Source organism: Microcaecilia unicolor, chromosome 10 (assembly GCF_901765095.1).
Source record: "Microcaecilia unicolor chromosome 10, aMicUni1.1, whole genome shotgun sequence".
Classification (NCBI taxonomy): domain Eukaryota; kingdom Metazoa; phylum Chordata; class Amphibia; order Gymnophiona; family Siphonopidae; genus Microcaecilia; species Microcaecilia unicolor.
In genome coordinates, this window is record NC_044040.1 from 179,353,095 (window position 1) to 179,365,160 (window position 12,066).

The 12,066-nt window shown below is 42.5% G+C and overlaps 1 protein-coding gene across 1 annotated transcript in view; it reads right to left on the reverse strand.

Moving 5' to 3' along the window:
- HLTF (helicase like transcription factor) overlaps positions 1 to 12,066 on the reverse strand; it is a 117,423-nt gene that overhangs the window by 101,283 nt on the left and 4,074 nt on the right. Inside the window, exons 4-5 of the mRNA XM_030217045.1 lie at positions 5,226 to 5,359; positions 1,577 to 1,668 (exon numbers count right to left, since the gene is read on the reverse strand). Coding sequence (XP_030072905.1) covers positions 1,577 to 1,668; positions 5,226 to 5,359 — 226 coding nt within the window. The remainder of the gene's footprint in view (positions 1 to 1,576; positions 1,669 to 5,225; positions 5,360 to 12,066) is intronic.

Here is a 12,066-nt window from a genome sequence, read left to right on the forward strand (position 1 = left end):
TATGCTAGCAGAGATCACCAAGCCCCGACAGCTGAAGAAATGTGGAGCCCATCCGCCCATCTGTAAAGCTTAGAAATCAGCAAAACTGGAGGAAGGCTAAGGGATCTGTCAGTTACCCAGATGCTGCGCCTGGCTGCTGGTGGACCAAAGGCAAAAATGGATCGGTCCAGTCTAGCCCAGGACCACCCATAGCTACCCTCCTATACCTACTGGAAACTACACACCGGTAAGCCTCACTTTGGTTATTGGAAAAGTAATGGAAGCGATGCTGAAGGAAAGGTTAGTGAATTTCCTGGAATCCAATAGGTTACACGATCCGAAACATGGTTTTATCAAAGGCAAATCGTGCCAAATGAATCTGATTGAATTCTTTGACCAAGGTGACCAGAGAAGTGGATCAAGGACATGCACTAGATGGAAAGCCTTTTGACACCGTTCCTCATACGAGGCTCTTGAATAAACTTGATAGGCTGAAGTCAGGACCCAAAGTGGTGAAATGGATTAGGAACTGGTTGGCAGACAAGACACCAGAGGGTAGTGGTTAATGGAATTCACTCGGAGAAAGGAAAGACGACTAGTGGAGTGCCTCAAGGATCGGTGCTGGGGCTGATTCTGTTCAATATATTTTGTCAGCGACATTACCAAAGGGTTAAAAGGCAAGGTCTGCCTTTTTGCAGATGATACCAAGACTTGTGACAGAGTGGACACTCCGGAAGGAGTGGAAAACATGAAAAAGGATTTGCAGAAGTTAGAAGAATGGTCTAATATTTGGCAATTAAAATTCAAAGCTAAGAAGTGCAAAGTGATGTACTTAGAAATCCAAGGGACATGTATGTGCTAGGCAGTGAGAGGCTGATATGTAGACAGGAAAGGGATCTTTGGGTAACAGTATCTGAGGATCTGAAGGGGACGAAACAATGAGACAAGGCAGTGGCCATAGCCAGAAGGATGCTAGGCTGTATAGAGAGAGGTGTAACCAGCAGGAGGTCTTGATGCCCCTGGACAAGTCATTGGTTAGGCCCCACCTGGAGTACTGTGTTCAGTTTTGGAGGTCATATCTTGCTAAAGAAGTAAGAAGCCTTGAAGCAGTCCAGAGGAAGGCGACAAGAATGAAATGGGGCTTGCGCCAAAGAACATATGAGAAGAGACTGGAAGACCTGAATATACCCTGGGGAGATATGATACAGATGTTTAAATACTTGAAAGGTATTAATATAGAAATAAATATATTCCAGAGAAGGGATCCGTCTCTCAACCAATTTACAGGTTATGTTAAAATGAGTTTGGTAACCCTATAAAAGGATGTTTACTAACATCAAAAGGACATATCAGAACCTAACTAGTTTCCACTCAGAGCACAGCAAAGACAGGAATATCAGCTCGGAACAGGGGTGTGACGACAAACGGTACATAGAGAATGTAAAAATAAACACTGCTCCTTACCTCAGCACCCCTTCCATTATCCTCCCCCCCCCCCCCCCCCCCCCACACACACACAAAAAAATAATAATAATAATGATCACTGATAGTTTTTTTTCATAGTCACCAAAATTAAATAAAATGAAGGTGAACCAACCTGTTCAGCAGTCATTTGCACAGCTGGAAGAACCGGAGCACTGTAGCTTGGCCCAGCTCGCTCTGTAATCCAGTTAGATCCAAAGCCTGCACCTGATTCCCAAGAACAGAAATATTTAGGGAGTTAGAAAATAACACATGAAATTTGTGCGAATAAAATAAGGAAAATTCAAGATTCACAAAATAAGAATGTGTCAGAAAGATACAGAAATATTTCCCCATCATTTTAGGTGCCACAGGCTCCACTTAAGTGCACCTGGATAAAGTTGCCTGTACATATTACATCTTATAAACTCCAGAAAGCAGCTCTCTTTAGAACAATACAAGTACTACAGCAGTAAATTTGAGAGACTGAGATCATACGCCACATACCCTGGTTATTTACTACTTATGAACTGTAATTGGCAAAGCAGCAATTAGATGTCTATTTTCCTATTTGTAATAAAAAAGCTTCTATGATAAATTTATGATTGGCTAATAGTGCATATCTTCCTGTGTTCTTTAATCCAAATTATTTTATCCAGGGAACAAATGTCTGAAGGTTTAGCCTTGCATCTTGCAGCCTGTCTGATAAGGAGTCATAGGTATAAGGTTAAACACAGTCAAGGAGTTTTTCTCCAAGCAATGAGAACTTCTCTAAGGCTGAAGTGTAGTCCCCTCCCAAGGGGCAGGGGTCGGGATTACAGGAGCGAGATTCATTCCTGTCATGGTATGCACAAAACTCACTCATTTGGAGAAACTGCCCTCCCCCCTCTCCCCAGAATAAATAAAAATTTCACACAAATAATAAAATCAGTCAATTAGTTTGTATTGTGCCTTCACTACCACAACAAAAATTAAAAAATAGAAGAAACAGAAAAAAAGATAATTCAGTTCTTTGCTTTTTGGCCATGCTATTTTCACAAATAAATGTGCTAAGAATGGAGTAGACTGCAGGAATTAAGTGGCTAGGCCCAACACTGAAAACATAGCCCTGGAAAGTGGTTCAATATAACCACTGAGGAGTAGATATTCAATCGGTGGTGGTCAGGGTTTTTTTTTTGGCTGCCACCAGCTTTATCCCCAGTTATTCAATGCTGGGCCACATCAGGGCACCAGTACCGAATATCCAAGCATACAAGGCGGGTTAAGTGCAATATTCAGTACTTAACTGCATAAGGTGAACCGCATAAAAATAGGACTGGGGTTTGAGCTAAAAGGATTATGAGAAGAGATCTGATGACCTGAACAAGTATACCCTAGAGGAAAGGAGGGATGGGGGTGATATGATACAGATATTTAAATAATTGAAATATATATATATATATTTTTTTTTGTTACATTTGTACCCCGCACTTTCCCACTCATGGCAGGCTCAATGCGGTAGGCAATGGAGGGTTAAGTGACTTGCCCAGAGTCACACGGAGCTGCCTGTGCCGGGAATCGAACTCAGTTCCTCAGTTTCCCAGGACCAAAGTCCACCACCCTAACCACTAGGCCACTCCTCCACTCTTTTCCAGAGGTGGGGAAGCAGCAGAACTAGAAGATATAAATTGAGGTTGCAGGATGGTAGACTTAAGGCAATGTCAAAAAGTACTTTTTTTGCAGAGAGGGTGTTAGATGCTTGGAAGAATTAGGGCAGAGCTTGAACAGTGTCACAACATACATGTAATGACTGCCGTCCCGCAGGAGACAAAAATGGTAACAGAATTCAAAAATGCAAGGGATAAACAAAAAAAACCGAACAACTAAGCAGTGGTTCGAGGGCAACTCCAGTAGTTGGGAATTAAAGCCAGTGCACAGTCCTATGTCTTACAAGTGAGATTAAGATTAAGTATGCATATGTTATATCACATCATAATCATTCATTCATTATACGTTTCTAGACCGCCAATCTACAATTTTAAGCGGTTCACAGTGTACACACAGAACAATTAACGAATCACATTTTACATTAAACCATCATCTAATTGTCACACACAACCTATAACTCTCCACTCCTTCACTCATTTTAACCCTTCAAGTGGCCATATCAAAAACAATCTGATACTGTTTTTTAAAGCTTTCTTAAACTGATCGTTTATCAAATCACTCTTAGTGACAAAGGGTGATCATTCCATAAAATAGGTCCAATAACATAAGAAAATGGTGCATCTATACTCCTCCAATCAGATCACCTTAACATCTTCAATCACATCAAATATGGTAAATCGAAAAAATTCTTTTTCAAAATTTTTTATTTAAAAATATCATTTTCACATTTACTTCATTGTACAAAATGAGTTTCTCTTCTTTAGAAAACACTTTAACTCTTAGGGGTCCTTTTACAAAGGTGTGCTGAAAAATGGCTTGCGGTAGTTTAGGAGCGGGTTTTGGGCGCACGCCAATCCATTTTTCACAGCGTCTGTGAAAAAGGCCTTTTTTTTGGGGGGGGGGGGGGGGGGGGGGGGAGGGGGGGAGGGCCGAAAATGGACGTGCGGCAAAATCAAAATTGTCACGCATCCATTTTGGGTCTGAGACTTTACCGCCAGCCATTGACCTAGCGGTAAAGAATCTGGGAGGTAATGACCTGCGCGCGTCTGAAAATAAAAATATTTTTCAGACGCACATATCGGACGCGGGCCAAAAATGAAATTACCGCAAGAGCCACGCGGTAGTCAGGTGGTAACTCCATTTTGGCACGTGTTGGACGCACGTAGACACTTATGCGGCTTAGTAAAAGGACCCCTTAAAAATGGAATCACTTCAGCTTATGCTTCTTAGCACTTGTCTTTCACAAACTGCAGGGATGCCCCCACCCTATCAAATAATAGTCACACGTACTGCATCAATGAAATATGTGCGACTATTATTATGGTAAGTTTTGTGAGACCACACCCTGAAGCAGCAGTTGCGAAACATGCCGCAGGTTGATGGGGGCGTCGTGTCCTGCAATATGTAAAAGACAAGTGTCAAGAAGCATAAGCTGAAGTGATTCCATTTTTAAGTGTTTTAAAGTGTTTTCTATAGAAGAGAAACTCATTTTGTACAATGAAGACAATTTGAAAAAGATTTTTTTTTTTTATTATGACAGCTTTCAAAGTACATACATGTTTTACTAGCATAAATTTATCCATCTATCTCAGCTACTAAAAGTTTATGCACTGTTCTATATTTAGGCCACATGGAGAGGATATGTTCCCTGAAGTTTTGGGAAGTTATGTGCATACTTTCCCTCTGAGAATGGCTGTAAAGCCTGTGAAGAAAACAGTACCCAGGATCTCCATCCTAATGCAGGCAGTTTAAAAATTGACACTTTATCTGTTAATGTCAGCTCAGAAAATATTGCAATTGGTAAGCTATTTCTACAACCTCAAAGATAAATATTTGTTACTTTTTTCCTACATTAAATAAAATTTTTAAAGTAGTTAATCTGGTAGCTGTTGCATGGAAGTCAGAGGGCAAAGCCCAAGTTTTCTATCTGAAGATCTTACAACAGTGACAAATCCTGGCATAATGTAAAGCAGCACTGTTCTCTATATACACTGAAAAGAAACCACACCCCTACTATAAGCAGGAGCAATATTCACTTATTGAAGAACTTTAAAGGTACCAGAGAGAGGCAGAACTTTTATTTTGTCATCACAGAAGAAAACATTTCCAAACAAAATACCATGGTGGCTAGAACATACCTGTTGCCATAGGAGCCAGTTTGAATCCATGCCGTTTTAAATGGTCCAGAACAACTTGCTTGTTCTCTTCTTTACCCCAGAAACTCAACTGCAGAGGCATGGTAAATGCACTGTTAGCTCCATAAGGGACAACCCTATAAAAAACATGAAAGAATAAAACAAAGCAATTGCTATTTAAACATGTCAATATTTAATCACTAGTAAAAAAGGCCCGTTTCAGAGCAAATGAAACGGGCGCTAGCAAGGTTTTCGTCGCCAACACCCCCTCCCTCCCTCCCTGGCCAACCCCTTCGTTGTTCTGCCATTGCTCCGCCCTCGAGAGCGGGGCCCGGAGCGATTTTGGTGGCTTCACCACCACGAACCTTCGAACCTTTTTGAAAGAAGTCAGGGCTTGGCTTCACTGACATCAGTGTCCTCAGAACGTTGAGGGTGAGTTTTATTATAGTAGATAGGTTTTTTTTCCCCATCATCTTTAAACAAAATTTGTGGACCTCATAAAGCTACAGTCTTCTCTAAAATAACCTAACCCAGAAATGTTTTGATTTTTCTGTGGTAGGTATGTTTTTGGTTTAACAGTACATAGTTTATTAACTAATTTCTTTTCCTTCATAGTAAACAGATCAGAAGTTACCTAGCCTACTTTCAAATTTAAACTATAAAGTGTAGGCCTGCAAAGACCCAGATAAATACATCTTCTTAAAAATAGCAAAATACATGAGAATTTGTTACTTCCTCCTGTTATCTTCTCCAAAATACAAATTCTAGAAGTCCAAGTAATCCCAGCAACTATAAGCAGGTTATAGGTGCACCTACCTGCCAAATCTCCATATAAACAGATCTACAAGACTCGGAGGTACCAATACAAGGGCAATCATTTTGGACTTACTGGGGTCCAATATTCAGCCTGCAAAGGTCAGCATTTTTGTTTGTTTTGTTTTTAACTTACACAGGATATTCAGCACTGGTATCTAGATAATGGGCAGCACTGATAGCGAAGATACTTACCTGCAGTGCTTTTTTTGTAAAAAAAAAAGGTGCCGGTACTCACTGTGGGCGGGGCCACCACATATGGCTCCACCCCTATGATAGCCACACCCCTTATTCCAGCCATGGCGCATATAAACAGATATCATTGAAAATATATTATACTAGTATAGAAGAAAAAAAATAACATGATTATTTTCATTATAAATAATTTCTGTAAGGTCTTACAGCTCCAGTATACCCAGTGCAAAATAAGACAGCAGATGTAAATTCTCAAATTGGACATATTCCAAACACTAAAATGAAAATAAAATGATTTTTTCTACCTTTGTCGTCTGATGTCTTTGTTTTTCTGATCATGTTGGTCCCAGTCTCTGATTCTGCTGCTCTCTATCTGTTCTCTTAACTCCCTTTCCAGGGCTTCCTTTCCATTTATTTCTTTACTTTTCTCCTTTCTTCTTCATTTCTTGTCCTGCATCCATAAGTAAAAGCTGGGTCCTCCTCCGTGGAATTGACTGGAGGAGGTATAACGTGGATCCAGTTTTTGCCTATTTTCTCCATCCATGTGCAGTTTTTCTCTTCCCTTTCCCTCATCTCCATCCATGTGCATCATCTTCTTTTTTCGTTTCTCCCCTCCATCCATGTCCAGCACTTCTCCTCTCTCCTCCCGCCCCTGTATCCATATAAAGCAATAATTCTCTCTCCCCTCTCCTCCATCCAAGTCCAGCATTTCTCCTCTCTCCCCGCCAACCCCTCCATGTCCAGCAATTCTCCTCTATCTCCTGCTCTCCCTCCATTTCCAGCATTTCTCCTCTCTTCCCTGCCCTCCCATCCATGTGCATCTCCTTCCTCTCTTCCCTCCATCCATGTCCAGTGATTATCCTCTGTCCAGTCCTCCCCTGCCATCCATGTCCAGCGATTCTTCTCTGCCCCCTGCCATCCATGTCCAGCAATTCTCCGTTCCCTGCTCTCCCCTCCCAGCAATGTCCAGCAATTCTGTTCCCTTCCCTGCCCTCCCATGTCCAGCAATTCGGTTCCCTTCCATGCCCTCCCATGTCCAGCAATTCCCTACCCTCCCATGTCCAGCAATTCTGTTCCCTTCCATGCCCTCCCATGACCAGCAATTCTGTTCCCTTCCCTCCCATGTCCAGCAATTCTGTTCCCTTCCCTCCCCTCCCAGCGATGTCCAGCAGCTCTCCGTTCCCTGCCCTGCCCTCCCAGCAGTTGTCCGTTCCTTGTCCTCCCCTCTCCCATGTGCAGCAATTCCCGGACTAATCAGCAGCGCGAACGATGCAGGCAGCGATTGAAGGAGGCTGTCTGCGTCGGAGCTTCCCTGTGCGAGTCCCACATATGCGGAAACAGGAAGTTGTAACAACGTAGGCGGGACTCGCACAGGGAAGCTCCGACGCAGACAGCCTCCTTCAATCGCTGCCTGCATCGTTCGCGCCTCTGCGTCTTTAAAAAAAAAAAAAAGTGCAGGTCGCGTCGGGAGGGTTGCCGGTACGCCGTACCGTTGCGTACCGGCACAAAAAAAAGCACTGCTTACCTGTAGCAGGTATTCTCCGAGGACAGCAGGCTGATTGTTCTCAAATGTGGGTTGACATCCGCGTCGGCCCAGGAATCAACTCACTCCACTGGCTTCCGATCAGATACCGCATACAATTCAAGATTCTCCTCCTTACCTACAAATGCACCCGGTCTGCGGCTCCTCACTACCTCTCTACCCTCATCTCCCCCTATGTTCCCGCCCGTAACCTCCGCTCACAGGACAAATCCCTCCTTTCAGTTCCCTTCTCCACCACTGCCAACTCTAGGCTCCGCTCATTCTGCCTTGCCTCACCCTATGCTTGGAACAATCTTCCTCAACCCCTACGCCAAGCCCCCTCCCTACCCATCTTCAAATCTCTGCTTAAAACTCACCTCTTCAAGGCTGCTTTCAGCACCTAACCTTTCGTGAAATATAGTATGCCCTATCAGACTGTCTCTACACTTGTCTTTTGACTGTACACTTGTCTTTAGATTGTTTAGATTGTACACCTGTCTTTTAGCTTGTAAGCTCCTTGAGCAGGGACTGTCCTTCCATGTTAAATTGTACAGTGCTGCGTAACTCTAGTAGCGCTTTAGAAATGTTAAGTAGTAGTAGTAGTAGTAGTAGAATCGGCATTTTGCAAGCAAAATATTTTTAAAAACGTTTTGCCAGAGTCTTTTGGCGTGCGTGCAGCACACACCGCACCATGCATAGACTGATTTCCCACCCGTCGCGTGAACACAGACTACAAGCGGCTGGGCTATGGTCAGGCCCAAGACACTGGATACACCAGGCGTGGGTATCAGTACCTGAGATGGTCCAGTTGCACCAAGTACAACGTTTGAAACCGCTGGGTGTCTTTGATGACATGGAAGGAAAAACGGCTCCGGCTAAATCAAAAGACGCGATTGTGCCTGTTAAAAGAAAAAAGGGCACAAAAATAAGGGGAACAACCCGACCGCGGCCAAAAACAAAGGAACTTTAAAAGGTGGACAAAAGTAAAGGAAACTGCAGGAACCTTTTTTTTTTTTTTTTTTAAACTGTAGAATTGAAAATAAAATAAAGAAAAATAAGGCAAAAAGCCAAAAAACTGTCGAACACTCTTTCCCGGGCCTGAGAGGAGCGCAGAGAATAGAAAACTGAGGAATAGACCTGTAATGGAAGATTTAAAGGATTGCTTTTCAATCCTGCTTTGATCGATACTGAACTCTGAAATCTTCTGTCTTTGACCAAAAGTAACTTTTCTTGTAAATACAAAAACAAGTTGCAGAAGATAAGACACAGCTCTAATTAATTTGGTATGCAAAGGGGCGGATGGTGCTTGTTTGCGAAGTTCAGCCTGGCCACCTGGACTTGGAAAACATGTGACCACGTTCCCACAGTGGCTTGTTTACCTAAACAGAGAAGCATTCTGTAATTTTCCTTAGCTCTGAACATGAGCTCTAAGCCTAATAAAAAGGGGGGCTTGTTACAGCAGAGTGGGGGCTCATCTGTGAGTGGACACGCTGCGCAGAGGATCTGTTCCTAGTCAAAGAAGCTCCTGGCTCTCGCTGTGAACTGGGCCCCCCCAGCTGATGTTAAGAGCCTGGATGATGTAAGGACCAGTGATGTATGTATATAATGTATTATTGCTTCCTTTCCTGGTCTAAGAACTCTTAGCACTGCTTAGATGTAGAGACCAGTGATGTAATGATTAATCATTGTGTGTATATTGCTAACCATTGTATATATCTTAATCATTGTAGATTTTAGCACCTCTAATAAAGGTTTCATTTATCTAATACGAATCCAAAAGAACCCAAATAATTAGAGTAGTCTGTGTCAGTGAGACAGGCTATAAATCCACTTCACTACTAGTTAGACAATATACCTGCAGTACTGTGAAAGAAGCGTGACCTGCGTGTCTCTAAAAATTCAGGACACAGTAAGAATACTGCTATTTAGATTACTCCCACTGTTGAACCTGCAGTTCTACATCCCTGCTGCGATTTTCTTTATTGTCATGGCCTTAGTTTGCCCCAGGTACAAAATAAGTACCTGTATATATGTAAACCGCTTTCAATGTAGTTACAAAATACTTGATATACCGCCTTTCCGTGGTATCTTCCCATGCCCTTCTCATTTTGAGGAACTGATACTAAGGTTCCTAGGTCTGAAGGGTGACATTTTGGCAGGATTTCACAAGGAGAAAGAATAAAGGTATCTGAAAGAGGCAGGGAAAACTCCAGTTGCAGCCATTCTGAATCACATCTAAAACCCACTGTCAGAAGTAATTTGGGTCCATTCTTACAACAAAGGTAGATGACTGCCTATCTGTTCCTGGAAAGAGTAGACTCAAAGGGCTTCATTGGACAAATCTTGCAGCTCCAGAGGCCATGGCCCTTGGGAGTTTCCTTCTACCCACTTGAAAGGTGATAAAGCCTTCAAATCTAGTACGGTGATAGGAATTTGATTTCCCTGGCCGATACGTCTTTGCCTCCCTAACTCTGGGCCTGGAAGAATTCTGTCTGGAGGAAGATTCAGGTTTATCTTCTGGCAGTTTGTGCGTCTTAGTATCTTCTAAATCATTAACTAACTTCTCCAAGTCTTCATCGAAGCTTTTGAAGCATTATTTGAGGACCAATTACAAAACCACAATAACCACCTAGCCAGGGATTTACCTCTTGCAGAAACAATCAAAGCACATATAGGCTGCTATGGGTAATAGGGGTAGTATTAATAAATTTGTTCACATCCACACAATTGACAATTCTTCATAAAGCTGGTGTTGATGCAACCAGGAAGGATAGTTACTGACGGCTTCCTATAGTAAAAGCCCATAGACCATTAATAAATTGACTTGGGGAAAATCCACTGCTTATTTCTGAGATAAGCAGCATAAAATATATTGAACTTTTTCAGGATCTTGCCAAGTATTTGTGACCAGGATTGGCCACTGTTGGAAACAAGATGCTGGGCTTGATGGACCTTTGGTCTGTTCCAGTGTGGCAATACATAAAGGAATCCTGTTCCGAGGGAATGGATCCTCAGAAGCTTAGCCGAGATTGGGTGGTGGGAGGCGGGGATAGTGCTGGGCAGACTTATACGGTCTGTGCCCTGAAAATGACAGATACAAATCAAGATAAGGTATACACAAAAAGTAGCACATATGAATTTATCTTGTTGGGGATCTGCTTAAGAATGGTCTCTAATTTCCAATCTTGGAAATCTTTTACAGATGTACATCCCTCTACTAGGATAGCAGTCTTCTTGGTAATCACTGTTTCCAAAGCAAAGCAATCCGCTTTATGCTGTTTAAACTTATTTTTTTTTCTTCTTGAAGCAATGGATAGCATTTTGCAATAGCTCCTCCAAGAGTCACTTCAGGAGCATTCCACTCTGAAGAAATGCGAATCTGAGCAGCATGATGGATTGCAAAAGATTTAGGAGGACTTCTACTGCCCAAACAAATGGGATTTCCTGAGGGACAAGTTTCCAGAGCTGGAGCCGTAGAGATAGTTACTTACATGAATCATCTCTGCAAAAAGGAAAAAAAAAAAAAACATACAACTGAGGGGGTCCTCTCCAACTAGAAGCTCCCCTTCTTCCAACTGATCTCTAAGCCAAATCTGCATGCTGTGAAAGATCAAGAGATATAACCAAGCTAGACTTCCAACCATTTGAGGCTTATAAACATCTGCATTTAGGAGCCGAATGGTCCCCAAATCCTTAGATAACAATGGACATGAATCCACAGCTTTCTCTTGAGACCTCTTTAGCATGAAAGCTTCGTGAAGCAAAAATACAGGCTCTGGGGAGAAAGGCATGCCTGTTCCTAGAGTCTGCACAGAAATACCCGAGGTTCCCTTTGTGTAATATTACATTTTTTTTTAACGATCAGACACCATTCAGTGTGACATACATACAATCAGAAGGAAATCAGAAGGGGGGGGGGGTTAAATTTTTTTCACATCACTGTAGGTGTTACATATGTGCCAATGTACCTCGACATCCTAGGCATCCTATACCCCCCAATGTCTATGGCTACTGAGTTACCCCCCCCCCCCCCCGGCTATGACTACTATGTTGTTAAGACTCCCAAAGGTCCACAGGTACTCTTAAAGTTTTAAAACGTTGTGTTAAGATCACACCACCAGCGTATGTTTTGGGAAAATTGAACAGATGTGAAATTTCTAAAACAACTCCAAACCCCCTTCTCCCCCACCCCCCACTAGAATGCCTCTTTTCTATAAAGCCAAAAACTAGCACATTGTGAAAGCATAAGCACAGCATGTCCAAACAGGGCTGATGCATGCAGATCAATTCTATTTTTATCTGCATAAATGGCAT